At 40.9% G+C, this 18,430-nt stretch overlaps 1 protein-coding gene across 2 annotated transcripts in view; it reads left to right on the forward strand.

Moving 5' to 3' along the window:
• gramd2aa (GRAM domain containing 2Aa) overlaps nucleotides 1–17,995 on the forward strand; it is an 88,216-nt gene extending 70,221 nt beyond the window's left edge. For both annotated transcript variants that reach the window (XM_005166601.5, XM_009303477.3), the window contains exons 10-12: nucleotides 9,266–9,359; nucleotides 12,346–12,453; nucleotides 17,407–17,995. In XM_005166601.5, coding sequence (XP_005166658.1) covers nucleotides 9,266–9,359; nucleotides 12,346–12,453; nucleotides 17,407–17,410 — 206 coding nt within the window. In that variant the 3' untranslated portion in view covers nucleotides 17,411–17,995. The remainder of the gene's footprint in view (nucleotides 1–9,265; nucleotides 9,360–12,345; nucleotides 12,454–17,406) is intronic.
• Nucleotides 17,996–18,430: the final 435 nt, after the last annotated feature.

Consider the following 18,430-nt stretch of genomic DNA (forward strand, 5'->3'; position numbering starts at 1 on the left):
CCACGGGCCCGCGGACCTCCCGCTCCTCTAAGCGCTCCATCCAAGCTTCGGGCGGGGGAAGCGATCCGTCTAACAGATGGTAGCCCTTACGCCCGATGACACCGGAGACCAGACGTCCACCGCGGCATCGGAGGGTGGGCTTTCATTGTCCGATGATGATCCAGACCCGCTCGCCCCCTTCGGGCTGGTGAGCGCTGTCACTACGGATCCTGAAACGGACATGTTAGCCGTGCTTTCCCGGGCTGCTTCGGCCGTGGGTTGGAGATGGTTTATCCCCCAGCTCCGCGGCCGGACCGACTAGAGGGGCGTTCCCTTCTTCCCGGAGGTGCACAGAAGGCTCACGCGGTCTTGTAAAGCACTTTTTTCTGCTCGTGCTGCGTGTCCCTCCACCCTAACCACTCTTGACGGTGGAACAGCCAGGGGGTATGTGGCGATTCCTCAGGTTGAGTGCGCGATGGCGGTAAATCCGCGTGGCGCCTCTTCTTGGCGGGGTCCGCCTCGTCTCCCATCCAAAGCCTGTAAGTTATCTACCTCCCTCGGAGCTAGAGCTTACATAGCTGCGGGCCAGGCTGCTTCCGCCTTGCATGCGATAGCCACCTACCAGCGCTACCTAGCGCAGGCGCTGGCCGAGCTGCACGAGGGTGGGTCCAACCCAGGCTTACGAGCTTCGCACCGCCGCCGACTTAGCTCTTCGGACTACTGAGTCCGCTGCGTGTGCGTTGGGGAGGACGATGTCCACATTAGTGATCCAGGAGCGCCACCCCTGGCTGATATGCGCGAAGTCGACAAAGTCCGCTTTCTTGACTTTCCTCATATCCCAAGCCATGTTCGGCGACACCGTCTGTGAATTCACCCAGGAATTCAAGATGGTGAGAGAGCAGTTGGTGGGTGATGTCTTATCGGCGGTCCGTAGCCCGCTCCGCCCGCCGTGCCATTCATACCTGCTCCTCGCCGAAGGCGCCCGCCTACGAGAGCTGCTCCGCCCCCGCACACGCCTCTGGCGAAGCGAGCGCGTCGGGCACCTCGGAAGCAGGCAGCCCCCCTGCCCAGAACGCCGCTAAGTCTGGCAACGGACCGCGAAGCGTCCCTGGGACAGGCCATCTGGAGAAGAGGGAACTTGCTCTTTCCCCGCTGGAGGGCGGGGCCCCATTTCCAACGGCACTTTTTACTGCCATGAAAACATTATGAAAGGGCACTTTTCACTTCCCCAGATGTGACAGCCCGAAATCTGCCAGTCTGGGATGCTATGCTTTCTAGCTTGCAGATTCGGTGCGTTTCGCCAGTGGCTCACGAGCCCTGGGAGGACGGTCTCCTTTCTCCCACCCCTCGAGCCTCCCCTCCGGAGCTCGGGTTCGGAGTGAGAGCAAATATCTCACCTCCAGCTTTTCCGTGCGACCCGCGAGCTTCCCGGATCAGCACACCCACTCCGCGCTGCCCCACTGCTGGTACGTCAGCGATTGTAGCGATGAGTCCATTAGCGGGAGCTCTGCCTGCCTGGTTAGCTCATACGCACAATCAGACTCGGCTATGCGATTCAGTTCGCGAAACGGCCCCCCAAGTCGCGTGTGTGTATTCACCAGGGTCAGCCCCCTGTCCGCCCCTGTCTTGCGAGAGGAGATTGCTGTCCTCCTGGCGAAGGATGCAATCGAGCCGCTCCCTCCAGCCGAGATGGAGAGCGGGTTTTACAGCCCACACTTCATCGTGCCCAAAAAGAGCGGTGGGTCACGGCCAGTCCTAGATCTGCGCGTTTTGAACCGCTGCCTGCACAAGCTGCCGTTCAGAATGCTCACGCAGAAGCGCATCCTCCGGTGCGTTCGTCCTCTGGGTTGGTCTGCAGCATTAGACCTGATGGACGCGTATTTCCATGTCTCCACTCTTCCTCGCCACCGTCAGTTTCTGCGGTTTGCGTTTGAAGGTCGAGCTTGGCAATACAAAGCCCTCCCCTTCGGGCTCTCTCTGTCTCCGCGGGTCCTCACCAAGCCCGCGGAGGGTGCCTCAGCGCCCCTTCGGCTCGCGGGCATCTGCATACTCGATTTCTTACGACTGGCTGATTTTTGCCCTCTCTCGGAGCAGTTGATTATGCACAGAGACAAAGTGCTCTGGCACTTCCACCTGTGGGGGTTTCAGGTCAACCGAGAAAAGAGCAAACTCGCCCCCGTGCAGAGGATCTCTTCTCTCGGGCTGGAGCTGGACTCGGTCACCATGGCAGCGCGCCTCTCCGGAGAGCGCGCTCAGCTGATGCTGTACTGTCTGAGAGAGCTCGACAGTAAAATAGTGGTGCCATTGAAACTATTTCAGAGGCTCCTGGGGCATATGGCATCCGCAGCCGTTTCATGCCGCTCGGATTATTCTATATGAGACCACTTCAGCACTGGCTTCACGATCGAGTCCCCAGACGCGCATGGCACGCGCGCGCACACCGAGTCTCTGTTACTGCGCTGTGTCGCCGCGCCCTCAGCCCTTGGAGCGACCCCTCGTTCCTACAGGCCTGGGTGTCTCTAGAACAGGCGTCCAGTCTTGTTGTCGTTTCAGCAGACGCTTCCAACACGGGCTGGGGGGCTGTGCGTTGCGGGCATGCGGCTGCGGACCTGTGGAAAGGTACCCAGTTGCATTGGCATATCGCCTGGAGCTGTTGGCAGTGTTCCTCGCTCTCCACCGTTTTTTTTTTTTCCGGTGCTGGAGCGGCAACACGTGCTGGTCAGGACGGACAGTACGGCGGCGGTGGCGTATATCAGCCGTATAGGGGGTATGCGCTCTCGCCGCATGTCTCAGCTCGCCTGCCTTCTGCTCCTCTGGAGTCATCCGCAGCTGAAATCGCTGGACGCCATTCATATTCAAGCAAGCTCAAGCGTGAAGCAGATGCGATCTCACGGCAGCCTTGCGTCCTGGAGAATGGAGACTCCACCCCGAGTCTGTTCAGCTGATATGGGCGCGATTCGGGGAAGCCCAGATCGATCTGTTGCTTCCCCCGAGATCGCTCATTGCCAGTTGTTCTTTCCCTGACCGAGTGCTCTCGGCACGGATGCACTGGCTTACAGCTGGCCTCGGGGCACACGCAAATACGCGTTTCCCCCAGTGAGCCTGCTCGCGCAGTTACTGTGCAAGGTCAGGGAGGACGAGGAACAGGTTGCTGGTTGCGCCCCTCTGGCTCAACCGGACCTGGATGTCAGAGCTCTCCCTCGCGATAGCCCTCCCCTGGCAGTCCCTTCGAGAGAGCACCTACTCTCTCAGGGACAGGGCACCACCTGGCACCCTCGCCGATCTTTGGAGATTTTTAGACGCGAGGAAGACTTAGGTAACCTCCGATTGCGGTGGCTAATACCATCACTCGGGCTAGAGCCCCCTCCCCGAGCACGCCTATGCCCTGACGTGGAGTCTATTCACTGAATGGTGTGTCTCTCGCTGAGAAGACCCCCGTAATTTGCCAGATCAGCGTTGTGCTTTCTTTTCGCCGAGAGAAGTTGGAGAGCAGGCTGTCGCCCTCCACACTCAAGGTTACGTGGCTGCCATCTCCGCTCTCATAACGCGGTGGCTGGCAGCACCGTGGGAACGCATAACCTCATCATCCGGTTCCTCAGGGGCGTTAAGCGAATTAATCCACCTCCTCTCATGCCCTCTTAGGATCTCACCCTCGCTACACAAGCCACGTCAGATCCCTTCGATCCTCGACTCAGTATCTTTCTGTCCCTGAAGACAGCTCTGCTGGTCGCGTTGATATCGATTAGAGGGTCGGGGACCCGGAGGCATTTTTCGGTCAGTGACTCGTGCCTGTAATTGGGCTGGCTTTCTCTCACGTCCTGAGACCCCGCCCGCGATATGTGCCCAAGGTTCCTACCACTCCGTTTTAATAAGAGGTAGTGAGCCTGCAAGCGCTGCCCTCGGAGGAGGCAGACCCAGCCCTTCTTTATTGTCCAGTTCGCGTTTTGCGTATTATCCGGACCGCACTCAGAGTTTAGATCATCTGAGCAGCTCTTCGTCTGTTATAGCGGTCGGCAGCAGGGAAGTGCCGTACCGAAATAAGTTCCCACTAGATTGTGGATGCCTTTCTTTCACTATCAGAGCCGAGATGAGCCGCGTCCCCCGAGAGCGCGTGCGCACTCCACTCGGAGCTTCGCATCCTCTCGAGCGCGCGCACGCGGCGCCCCTCTAACAGACATCTGTAGAGCTGCGGGCTGGGTGACACCCAACACATTTGCAAGGTTTTACAATCTGCGAGTGGAGCCGGTTTCCTCAATGGTATTAGGTAACCCTTGGTGATTGAGGAAACAATTCGGTAGGGTGTTGAAACACGCTTGCTGCGCCATTTTCCCTAACACGGAGATACATGCGCCTTTTTATCTGTCAGTAAAGTTCCCCATCAGGTGAGCCCTGCAGATTCCTCCGTGGCCCCCAGCACTGACTCAGCGGAGGAGTCACTTGCTGGCCCACTACGTTGTAGGTCTGCCCGCTGGTCAGCCCGCGTTTTGGGTAAAGGTGCCTGCTATGCGTGATCCCCACTAGGCGATCCCATATGCTTATTCCGCTACGGTTAAGTCCCCCCCCCTGGGCGGACCCGTGTCTTCCCTCCCCGCTAACCACTCTTTTGCTATGCGAACTCCCCTTTTTAGGGCTAGTCCATATGTAAATTCTGCCATCTATCCCCCCTTGGGTAACGGATGGCCTCCGCAGCGTCCTCCCTATCGGGATTGCACGCTTCCCAACGTACTGTCGTATTTTCCTAGAATTATCTAGATGCTCACGACTTCCCAAAAATATATCTAAATCCGTAAAACTTCTGTTGAAGTAGGATAAATTAGGGCCAGGGACACGTTGGAGGACCGCGCCTCCCATGATGTGGGTGCGTCACGCTTGCTTGACAATCCCCTCATCGGGGGCGTTGGTAAGGTGCAGTCATTATGGCGCTTTCCATACTTCTCCCATTTCGTGGATTCAATCAATCCACTCTATGGCACTGAAGTTCCTCAACCGAAGGGGAACGGTCGAGGTTACAGAAGTAACCCTTCGTTCCCCGAGGAGGGGAATGGAAGTGCCATACTCCGTCGCCATAATGACTGTCCCTTAGCTGTTTGAAAGTCTCTTCAGCTTAAAAGGATGGCGTCTGCTCGCTCCAGGTGTGCTTTTATGCTAGGATAATTGGCAATGAAGTACACCTGTGCAAGCTTACGCTGCCAATTCATTGCATTCATTGGCCCGTTCAATACTCTTTCAGACAAGCGGCTTCTGAACCGAATCCTCCCATTTCGTGGATTCAATCAATCCACTCTATGGCACTTCCGTTCCCCTCCTCGGGGAACGAAGGGTTACTTCTGTAACCTCGAACGTTTTCCTTGACTTGTACTGTATGCTTTAATACATAAAATGCAAAAAATTATCACACACATACAAGTTAACATAAAAATATCACAGTGAATTAAAGTGACTGCGCATCACTGGGGTTAGTTTTGTGCTGGGCTGCTGATGTTAAATCCAGGTGAAATACTGCAGCAGGAAACGCATTAGCTGTGAGCAGATTAATTTCTCAGAGCAGACTGGCAGTTAATGTCCCCGTTTGATGATTTTTTTTTCTCGAATGGAAAAAATCCATTAAATGATTTTGTTCTGTTCTGGAACAAGCTGATCGCTTCACTTTGACGTCAAATTTAGATCCTAAATGGGAGATATTGTAAGTGCCCAAGTCGCTCAGTGTGTGTGTGTGTTCTGGTTTACAGTAAGTTTACAGTATGTGCTTTATTGCATAGTGACGTGGCTATGACCTTGGAATTACACTGTTAAGGTTGTTTATGAGGAAATGCCCTGTGTCCCTGCAATTCAAATGCTTATAAATCATATTAAATAGGATCTTTTAACATTCAAATTGTTCCCCAGTTTTCCTGTGATGGTTAGGTTTAAGAATAACATGTGTAAGGCCATATAATAAGTGCTTTTTAAGTGTAAAATGGATTATTCCTATAGAGAAACCACATATGGTGTACAAGTGTGTGGGGACATGAGGCAGGACTGCTTCTGTTTGCTCGGATCCATTATGTAATAGAGGATTAAAACCAGGAGATTTTACAATCTAGAGATAAAACGGCAAAATACCAGCCTCTGGCTAAGACTAACATGTAATACTTGTGAATGTGTGTGTTTGTATGGTGTAAAAAGCTGTTTCTGGACTTTATGGGTTATAGGTTGTTAATAATCTCACACATTTCACCACACATTACATGCAGTCTCTCAATTAATGAGTGCATTTGTGACCCTAGACCATGAAATCAGTCATAAGTGTAATTTTTTTTTACAAATTGCGATTCATAGTATCTGAAAGCCACTACAAAATTATTTTAGACTGTTTTACACTCAGAAGGTCTTGATTCGCACTCATTAAATAATTACTTTATATAGCTTTATTTGACATTAGGAGATACAAAACACAGAGATTTCAGCACAATGCCTTCCACACTTAGAAAGACATTGTGCTGAAATGTCTGTGTTTTGTATCTACTAAGAATGTAAAATAAAGCTTTTTAAAGTAATTATTTTATGAGTGTGAATCATGACCTTTTGAATGATATTATTAACAAGACAAGATTAACGCACCAAAAAATAATAATAATAAAAAAATGTGAACGCACAGTGCAGACTTCATTACTGAAACTATTTTAGACTGCAAAATACATTATGCTTTTCTTACTTAGTTTTTGTTGTTAGTTTTTCTTGGTTTTTGTCTCATTTCTATTCCAAATATCTAAAAGTATATTAAAACAAGAAGAATGCTTTAAACAAGGAAAAATATTGTCTTGTTTTTTTTTTTTTTTTTTGAGTTTTTCCTTAAAACAAGAAAAAAGATCTGCCAATGGGGTAAGCAAAATACTCTCGTTTTAAATGAGAGGTGGCGCAGTAGGTAGTGCTGTCACCTCACAGCAAAAAGGTTGCTGGTTTGAGCCTCAGCTGGGTCAGTTGGTGTTTCTGTGTGGAGTTTGCATGTTCTCCCCACATTCACATGGGTTTCCTCCGGGTGCTCCGGTTTCCCCCAAAAGTTCAAAGACATGCGGTACAGGTGAATTGGGTAGACTAAAATTGTCCGCAGTGTATGTGTGTGAATAAGAGTGTATTGGTGTTCTCCAGTGATGGGTTGCAGCTGAATGGACATCCGCTGTGTAAAACATATGCTGGATAAGTTGGTGGTTCATTCCGCTGTGGCGATGCCAGATTAATAAAGGAAGTAAGCCAAAAAGAAAATGTATGAATGACTATTATTTTTGAAAAGTTTAAAAATTAGGCGTCATGGTGGCGCAGTGGGTAGCAAGATCGCCTCACAGGAAGAAGGTTGCTGGTTGCCTCGGCTGGATCAGTTGGCATTTTTGTGTGGAGTTTGCATGTTCTCCTCGTGATCGCGTGGGTTTCCTCTGGGTGCTCCGGTTTCCCCAGCAGTCCAAAGACATGTGCTATAGGTAAATTGAATAAACTAAGTTGGCCATAGTGTATGTGTATGCATGGATGTTTCCTAGTGAGGGGATCATTCCGCTGTGGTGACCCCTGATTAATAAAGGGACTAAGCCAAAAAGAAAATGAATGAATGAATGAACATTGACAAATTATTTAGTTTGTTTTAGAGAAAAACAAAATTCTGACTTATTATTTCTAAAAACGTAACAATAGTTTTGATCTGTCCAGAAAATTCTTCTTGATTTAGAACTTTGTAGATACAGTATTTACACTAGAAACAAAATAAAAACTCCAAGAGACACATTCTTTGCAGTGTAAAATTTGGAATATGACTAATAAAAAAATTAAATATTAATAAATAAAGTTTAAAGTTTAAAGTTCTTTAAATGAAGTGCTTGGAAATGCACATTACTAAATAAAAAAATGACTTTTGACATTATTAAAGAGTTTTGATATATTTTAGGTACAAAATGTGAAAAATATTTTCATGGAACATGATCTTCTAATTAGGGCTGCAAGATACTGGAAAAATCTAATATTGCGATGTTATATTTTCTTTAATATATATTGCAATAAGAATACGGTTTGAATAGCATTTGACATTTTTCTGGGGAGTGTAACAGTATTTACGTACAGAAAATGAATAATGACAATGCATATTAATTAGGGTTGTCTCGTTTCTAATCCAAATACCAAAAAATATAGTTTCACTTTCAGAAATAATTAGTCAAAATTAAATTTCCCAAAACAAGCTAAATAATCTGCCAATGAGGCAAGCAAAATAACACTATAAAATCTTCATTATATACAGTTGAAGTCAGAATTATTAGCCCCGTTTATTTTTTTCTCCAATTTTTTTTCAACAAAATTTTTAACATAATAGCTTTAATTTTTCCCACAATTTCTGTTAAACAGTTTTTTCCAACACATTTCCAAACATTATAATTTTAATAACTCATTTCTAATAACTGATTTATTTTATCTTTGCCATGATGACAGTAATTAATTTTTGACTAAATATATTTCAAGACACTTCTATACAGCTTAAAGTGACATTTAAAGGCTTAACTAGGTTAATTAAGTTAAGGTTAGGATAATTAGGCAAGTTATTGTATAACGATGGTTTGGTCTGTAGACTATCGGGGGGGGGGGATGGGGGGGTTGCTTAAAGGGGCAAATAATTTTGACCTTAAAATGGTGTTTAAAAAATGAAAAACTTCTTTTATTCTAGCCGAAATAAAACAAAAATATTATCAGACATACTGTGAATATTTCTTTGCTCTGTTAAACATCATTTGAGAAATATTTAAAAAAGAAAAAGCATCAAAGAGGGGCTAATAATTCTGTCTTCAACTGTAAATAATTTAATACAATTAACCACCTGTTACACCTCCAAAAATCATAATTTCTTCTGCCCAAATGTTTTAAACTCGTGCAGTCACAGGCTATAAACCTTCAGTCTATTATAATTAAACTTTGCGGTGACTCTAAAAATCATGTGTTTAGTGGCTCCTGCTCTACTGGAATTCAGACTCAACATTGCAGATGCGATGTCACTATTGCGGATGCACACATTGCAAAATCTCTGCTAAAACAATGTATTGTGCAGCCCTACTTCTAATATTAATTTTAATGTTAATATTTAATACTAATAGTCTAATGATACAATGTATTTTTGGCTACTGCCTGCCAATATTATACCAGTGCAGCAAAAGTCCAGGCTCACACTTAGTAAAGAATAAAGACTTAAAGAGTAGTTTGTGTCACACTATACAGCACTAAAATTCCTATAATACATTGCTTCTCATCTTGTAATGCTGCTCCTTTTCTAATGCAGATCAAGTTCTGGAAAGCAAGAAGATCCTCCTGACAGAGACGATACCTGAACTGGGCCAGATGGAGTACCAGCTCCTCAAATTCTTCATCCTGCTGTGAGTTTGGCTGGATATCCTCTATGTGTCCGCAGCCATAAATGTTAATAAAAACCGAACGTCTTGAACACCCAGAAAATATCTCACAATCTAAACCAAGAATTTATTTTGGTCTAGTGCTGTCACAGAGACCGATTTTTTGTTTTAGGACACCTTATTCAGCAGAAGCTGTCATCTTTATACAGAGAAAAATAATGTTTATAGCATGGGTACTGTCTAAATGATTAACTTAAATAAAATCCACATATTTTAAAAACACGTACAGATGAAGTCAAAATGATTAACCCTCCTGTGATTTTTTTGGTCTTTTTAATTATTTCCCAAATGATCTTTAACAGAGCAAGCAAATTTTCGCAGCACTTCCTATCATATTTTTTCTTCTGGAGAAAGTCTTATTTGTTTTATTTCGGCTAGAATAAAAGCAGCTTAAGGTCAAAATTATTAGCTCCCTTAAGCAATATTTTTAATAGTCTACAGAACAAACCACTGTTATACAATGATTTGCCTAATTAACCTTGCTTTTGTGTTCGGGTCGAGTCTGACCGATTTACAACTTAATACACTCATAAACGTTGTGTTTTACATCCGATTGCCTTAAGACCTTATTATATCCTCCACACTATGCACTTGAGCATGTAAAAGCGATGATCACCTCTTTCATTGAATTTGAAGTGTTTTAATCAGTCTTGTTACACCTGTGGTGTTCCCGGTCAAAAGTGACTGCCATAAGAAAATGAATGGGCATCCAGACTATATCAGACAGAAATCATCCTCATACACACCACCCCAACTCACACACAAATTTCAGACTAAACAATGTCTTTTGCAGGTACACATCTCTTTTCCATGCTTGTGCCTGATCCCACAAGAAAACATAACTATTTTACGCTTCATCAGTTTAGTGGCTAATTCGTAGTTCGAGTTCAATTCATACAAATGTCTTCCTTTCTTTCTTTCTTTCTTTCTTTCTTTCTTTCTTTCTTTCTTTCTTTCTTTCTTTCTTTCTTTCTTTCTTTCTTTCTCTCCTCAGCCAATCTCTGGGTCTTGCATGGGAGCACTTTTAGCGTAGCTTAGCATAAATTGTTTTATTGGATTAGACCATTAGCATCTCACTCAAAAAGGACCAAAATATATTAGTGCTAGTTCTGCGTCCATATTCACCATCCATACCCTCAGTCACTATTTTCTACATTACTACACTAATATAGATTGATTGAAGGACTGAATGAAACTCAGGAAAGGATAACATGTTTGTGCTTTGCCTGTTGATCAATCACTCAGATTCAGATTGATTACAATTTCAATTTCTTTGGTCAGACATTGTTTACAGCTAAAGAATGTTGAATAAAAATTTGGTGGTGAAAAGTGTTTTTTTTTTTTCTATTTTAAGAGTAGTTAAAACAGACCGGTCAATTTTGACAGGGAACACTATAGTATAGGGACGGGATGTGAACACAACAGGAGGGTTAGCCTAATCAACTTGGTTACGCCTTTTAAAGTCACTTAAGCTGTATAGAAGTGTCTTGAAAAATATCTAGTTAAATGTTATTTAATGTCATCATGGCAAAGGTAAAACAAATAATTTATTAAAAATTAGTTATAAAAATTTTTATGCTTATTTTATTTTACTTAGTTGAAAAAAATCTCTCTGTTAAACCGAAAGTGGGGGAATAAATGTACAGGGGGACTAAAAATTCTGACTTCAACTGTAGATGCATATAACTGTGCTTCAGGAAGTAAGCAAGTAAGAACTTTTTTTCTAAGCTTTATAAATAGATCAAATCAAGAGATTTAATGCAGTAAAAAAAACTAAAACCTTGTGTTTGCTTGCCAGTCCACCTGCTGCAGTAATCTGTTCCCATCGCCACACAGCCAGATTGATGTAGATTTAAGTAGAGCAGCAGGGATAAACTCACTAGACATGTAAACTCTCACGCATGTTAACTGTGCTGTTGCTAATGCAGTGCTGGGTTTGTTCGGTCTGATTAAAAAAGGATGTTACAACAGGAAAAATCCCCACCAGAACAAGCTTTATTAATAAAACAATACATTAGCATTTCTATACTGTATAAAATGTTTAAAAAGACAACTTTAAAAGTGTATAAAATGTATATTAAAGATTATATGAATATGTTTAATACAGTATAATAATAATAACAAATGCAAATATAACACAGTATTATTCATATATATATGAATAAAGAAAGAAAGAATTCTTCCTTTTCATTATTTTTGAATAAACATATTATTAAAGATATACATTATAATGAAATAATTTTCAGTTGTGTGTTTATCTTGTATAAATATTTTAAAACAATATATAAAAGTATTTAATTTAAAAACAATATTCATTAATAAAAATACAACATGAAAACTAATCATTATATGCCTAAAAAATAAACAAACACATTCATAAATAAATGAAATAAGGATAGGAAATATTATATATCTTCTTATTTATATTATGTGTTCTTATATTCATATATTCTTATTGTTTTGAACTATTATTTGGAGATTTAATTTATATATATTCTTTAAACAATTGCTAAATAATATATAATTATAATTAAATAATATAATGTAAGAGAAAAACATACATATGTGTATATAACTATAATACAATATATAATAACATGTATGCAGGAAGGGAATCCGCTGCATAGAACAGTAATTGGTGGATAATTCCACTGTGGCGGCCTCTGATAAATCAGGCACTAAGTTGAATTAAAATTAATAAATGCATATGCACGCATGAAAAAAAAAAACTGGCGGTAGCCCTAACAACATTTACAAGATATCTTTCTGTAAAAGATTAATGTCAGAAATATTTCAGCGCACAACACCGCCATCTAGAGTCCAAATAAACATGGACAAGGCTCAGCATGATCTCATCTCTCTGATTAGCATGAGTGAGTCACATGTTGCAGTGTTCTGTTTCCATCTGAAAAACTGCCTGTTCATGGCCGTGTGCTTCTGCCTCACACAGCATTATCCTGCTCATCCTGTCGTCATGTTACCTGGCCTTTCGTGTCTGCAGCCTGGAGCAGCAGCTCTCCTTCCTCAGCAACAATCCTGCACTGACTCTCAGAGAGAGGTAATTCCACACCGCCCCACTACACACACACACACACACACACACACACACACACACACACACACACGCACACACACACACACACAGTGCTTGCTTTCACTTCACCACTGTACCTAAGTTCACTTTTAAGGTTTCTGTACGCTATCTGAATGTTTCCAGACATCCCACTCTGCAAAGTCTTATTTCCGGGATGTAAACCCAACCCTCAACCTCCCTAATATTTTTAGCCCAAGTTTCCATGAATCTGTAATATCATCTGACTACACACATTTTTTTCCAGTGTCTTAAATAAATGCACGGCCCTTTAAATAGTATTCAGGACCAACTATTGACACCAGCACATCTTTATCTAATAAATGGTGGCTGAATGAAACAATTTTAAAGCATAATTGACAAGCAACACTTACAATATTAATAACATAACATTTTTTTATTAATTCAAGTAACAAGCCTACTGAAACTGAACCTACTGGCAAATGATAAACATAGTAGCAATAATGTACTTTAAAACAGCAATTAAAGTATATAATATATATAACAGAAAATAATAAGGAGAATAAAATAACAAATATCATAAGATCAACAACTACATAGGAACGACTTGTGTATCTGTGGCATTTTCAAAATAATAATAGCAAAAATCTTTCACTTTTTTGATTTTAACCAATATAAAAGATGTAACAAATACATCAATTTCAACTATAAATAAATTTGAGAAAATTTTGATTTGTGAATAAAATGTTTCCTAAACAAAATATCAAAGTTAATAATGTATATCTCATATATATGGTAACACTTTACAATAAGGTTCATTAGTTAATGTATTTACTAACATGAACTAATCATAAACACATGTACAGCATTTATTAATCATAATTGAACAATAACTAATGCATTATTAACATCAAAGTCCGTGCTTGTTAACATTAGTTAATGCACCATGAGTTAACATGAACTAACAATGAACAACTGTATTTTCATTAACTAACGTTAACTAACATGAAGAAATACAGTAGTTTATGTATTGTTCATTGTTTGTTCCCATTAGTAAATGGATTAACTTTTACTAATGAACCTTATTGTAAAGTGTGACTTATAAAGTATATATATATCACTTTAACCTTTATAGTTACAAATTATTTATATATTGGTATTGAAAGGGACTAGAAGAAACAACATGACTTTCTATATGAAAATATAAGGGGCTGCATGCCTCACAGCAAGAAGGTCGCTGGTTCGAGCCTCTGTGTGGAGTTTGCATGTTGTTCGCGTGAGTTTACACGAAGTCCAAAGTAGTGTACTACTTGAAGCACGTTTTTAAACGTTTACTTGAGCATTGAAAATCTACTACACTATCTGAAAAAAGTCTTGTCGTAGATCCCAGTTTTAAGAGCAACAAATAATAACTTGACTTCAAGTTCATATGGAAAAGTGGCAGACGGTCGATTTTTCAGAATCATCTGTTGAACTGCATCCCAATTATCACAAATACTGCAGAAGACCTATTGGAACCCACATAGCCCCCAAGATTCTCATAGAAATTATTCAAGTTTGGTGAAGGAAAAATCATGGTTTGGGGTTACATTCAGTATGGGGGCGTGTGAGAGATCTGCAAAGTGGATGGCAACATCAACAACCTGAGGTATCAAGACATTTGTGCTGCCCGTTACATTACAAACCACAGGAGAGGGCAAATTCTTCAGCAGGATAGCGCTCCTAATACAGTGCGATCGTGATTTTCTTTTTATTTATTTATTTGTTTATTTATTTATTGAAATATGGTTTCGGGACACAGCAAATTGGTGAACCATGTAACAACTGAACTGCGACCATGGTTAGTCAACGAGCTTGGGAAATGCACCCCAGATTGTTGTTCCCTGCGCCACCTGGTGGCCATTGCATGCAGTGCAGCAATGTTTAAAAAAATCTGAAAAAAGCCACTGCAGGAGCTTGCAAGGCCATGCATAACGAATTGCGTGGCAGTGTAGGAAAAATCGCGCATAAGTTCAAGCCAGATCTGTTCTTTGCATCCTCATTAGAGTTCCTGAAAGCCAAAAAGGTCAAGGTGCTCCAGGATTGGCCAGCCCAGTCAAAAGATATGCACATTATTGAGCGTGTCTGGGGTAAGATGAAGGAGGCATTGAAGATGAATCCAAAGAATCTTGATGAACTCTGGAAGTCTTGCAAGAATGCTTTCTTTGCCATTCCAGATTAGTTTATTAAGTTATTTAGGTCATTGCAGAGATGTATGGATGCAGTCCTCTAAGCTCATGGGAGTCATACACAATATCAGTTCTTTTCCCACAGCACCATGACCTTATATTCTATACTGTACATTATTTCTGTTAAGTGATAAGATTTTTGTCTAAGCAAAGTCAGACCGATAATTAAAAATCAATACATGATCATATTTTATTTTGGTAAAATAAGCGTAATCTAGAGGCCTTTGCCTTTCATATAAGCTATTTCTTTTTACTTGCTGTACCTAAAACTTGGATAGGTGACAAGAGTTTTGTCAGGTAGTATACTTTTGTTGTTTGACTAATATAAACTTAAAAAGCAGGATCCATGCATTTATTGTAGAATTGTTTTAATCAAGTATTTGCACTTAAAGCGATGCAGTGGCGCAGTAGGTAGTGCTGTCGCCTCACAGCAAGAAGGTTGCTGGTTCGAACCTCGGCTGGGTCAGTTGTCGTTTCTGTGTGGAGTTTGCATGTTCTCCCTGCGTACACGTGGGTTTCCTCTGGGTGCTCCGGTTTCCCCCACAGTCCAAAGACATGTGGTACAGGTGAATTGGGTAAGCTAAATTGTCCATAGTGTATGAGTGTGTGGATGTTTCCCAGAGATGGATTGTGGCTGGAAGGGCATCCGCTGCATAAAAACATGCTGGATAAGTTGGTGGTTCACTCCACTGTGGCAACCCTGGATTACAGTTTTTCTCAGTCGCTTTGGTGCATTTCTCACAACACTATTTACATTTGCAAAACAGTTAATGCATTTCTCAAAACAATTAGTCATTTGTGCACATCATAGTAGCAGTTTCTCATTCCTTCCAACACATTGCAAATGCTTTTGGACATGCATCAATTGCTTTCATACAACTCTCTGCTGTTTATGACATTATCATTTGCTTATGTCATGTCAGTCAAAATTAACTAAACTTGTAAATGCTGAATAGTCATACCATATAAAACTAATAGTCCTTGTTTCATTACTTGAGTCATTACATACAAAAATGTTGAACTAGTTGTCAAAATATGTCTAGCTAATTTTATAAAAAAAATTTAAATCTTTATTTTCCTAAAATGTCTTAAAAATTGAACAATTCGATGAATGATTTACAGACCTGTGTGTTGTAGGTTCAGTTCCAATTTGTACTGCAATATTGTCTTCAGTTGTGCACAGCTCTACCCAAAGGAAGCTTATGCTTGTTGTAAATAAGGGTGTGTTTATTCTTTTGCACAATGCTGTGAATAAATTAGAATTATAAAGAGCAAATGCAGTAATAATGTGAAAAATATATATTCAGTGTTTTGTACTCAGATACCTCACTACAGTTTTTCTAGTTTGCTTTGACCTGGTTAAAGAAACTAGGTTCCTCTTCATTATCATTATCACTATCCCAGCAGAACAGAGGACAGGTCTTGCAAATGTGTAAACCCTTTCTCATTGGGTTGACACATTTTCCCCACCATTTTTCCAAACAGTTAACACAGATGTCATTCAAGCAGTCCAAACTCCATTGTTTTAGTTTTGGTAACCAAACAGAAACCATCTATTCCTAACTATTAAAAACTACCAACATCAGTATGAAATCACTGAAGCACCGGTTTGACACTCCTTCACACAAATCTTCAATTAGCAATCAGTCTGCAAACCTTATAAAAACGATGGAAGGTCTGTGTTGTTCTGTGCCAGCATTGATGGAGGAGGTCAATATGGCTATGTCCTATACTCCCAATAGTTTTGACTGTATATTAGTTTACATGTGTTTTCTCTAATATTTACAGTATTTTATTACTTTTGTCTGTTTTTTTATATACAGTATTTCAGTTTTCAGACACAGTTTGAAAAATGTCATGAATTCAATATATATTCAATCAAAGCACATCTTATTCTTGATCCAATTCTTTGCAAAAAGGCAAATTTGACAGCCCAAATAGAGACAACAAATGCCATTGGCTATAAGCTACAATGGCAAGCAATGGTGGTGCATTTTGATTTCTGTATTTTGTATTTTGTTGTCCATTGTGTAATGATTAATTGAAAGAGCTCATATACTTGTTTGCTAGTAGTAAAACTAGCTTTTGTTGCATATGTTAAATGTTTTGACACGATATGTGTCTTTTGCGAGCAAAATGTGTCATTTTGACCATGAGTGCCGCTGTTTAGGCCTGTGTGTTAACTGTTTTGAAAATGTGGAGTTTCAAAAACTGTAAATGCAGTGATGTCTAACTTTACTGTAGTGTTCAAATGGCTGTGCAAATAGTATATAGTGCTGTCTTGAGCATTTTTAGCAAGTGTCACCAAAATCTGACTTTTTTTTGCATTGAAAAAATGTACGGAGTAAAGTGTCATAATGAAAACATGACTAAGCCATTTGACTATCTTGTTCATAAACAATGGTGACAGGACTTTTCATTTTGATGACACTGACACTTTGATTGACATTAATACTTGCTTTTGAGGAATGAACTATCTATTTAGAGCAAGTGACCGGCTTTTGCAGGTTATCAGCTAGGTTTTGCAGTTTGCACTAATTGTTTTGCAAGTTGCATTAACTGTTGTGCAAATGTAAATAGTGTTATGAGAAATGCACCAAAGCGTCTGAGAAAAAACTGTAATAAAGGGACAAAGCCAAAAAGAAAACAAATGAATGAAGTGTCTGTGCTTGATTTGTGTATTTTGCTTACAGCTCATTGATTGACTCTGTCTTTCTGTCTGTCCACATAGGTAACTACTGATGGTCACTGCTGCATTTCACAGGACGCTCACTTTATCTCTGTTTGTGACCACCTTGCAACTATGCAAACAAACTCTCTTATGTATTAATGCAAAGCCTTGCATTGTGTTAGCAATGAAGGAAAGACTGAAAGTGTTACTGGACCTAAAAAAGAAAGGACTCGACTGGCCTGCACAGTGTATTACAGTGGTAAGAGTAATGCACAAGAAAATGTTTTTTACTTTTCCCCTAACAAGGGCAAATGTATCAAGCGCTCTCCATCACATCGGTCGAATTACTTTCTGTAGGTTATGAATCTCTTGAACATGTATAGCTCAGGATCTAATATTGTATATTAAGATTATTTTATTTATTTATATGCAAGTCTCTTGCCATGTCCTAGCTCTTCCAGTAGGATTTAGCATCCTCTAAATATCTAATGTGTCTGCATATGGTGTGATCAGGTTTTACTATGCGTTCACAGCTTAATCGGCTCAGGTCCGTGACCAGGGCAGAATGTGTATGGCATAATGAATGTTTACTCAAGCAAATCTTGAAGCTGTAGAACTCATGGACAATAAATGAATGCATTTTCATGTACCATTCAGAGGTTATTACTTTAATGTTGTATGTGGATGGATGGATGGATGGATGGATAAAGGGTTTCTACATGTTTCATAGTCAAATTTAAGACATTTTAAGACCTTTTTAGGATAATTTTAAGATCATTATGAATGAAATTTCAGACTTACACAAGGCTAAAACGCTAAAGATTTATTTTAATGACCAAGTTAAAACCTTAAAAAAACAAAAGTTATTGTAAGGAAGATAAGTACATTAAATTAATAAGTAAATAGAGTAAATAAATAAACATTTTATTGAAATATATTGTTAGTGATTGGATAAATAATATGGACATAAAAATTAAGAACTGCTAAAATTAATTAGGACCTACAACACAATATTTCAGTGGATTTAATAGATAGATAGATAGATAGATAGATAGATAGATAGATAGATAGATAGATAGATAGA

The sequence above is a fragment of the Danio rerio genome, chromosome 7 (assembly GCF_049306965.1).
Source record: "Danio rerio strain Tuebingen ecotype United States chromosome 7, GRCz12tu, whole genome shotgun sequence".
NCBI classification, from domain to species: Eukaryota; Metazoa; Chordata; class Actinopteri; order Cypriniformes; family Danionidae; genus Danio; species Danio rerio.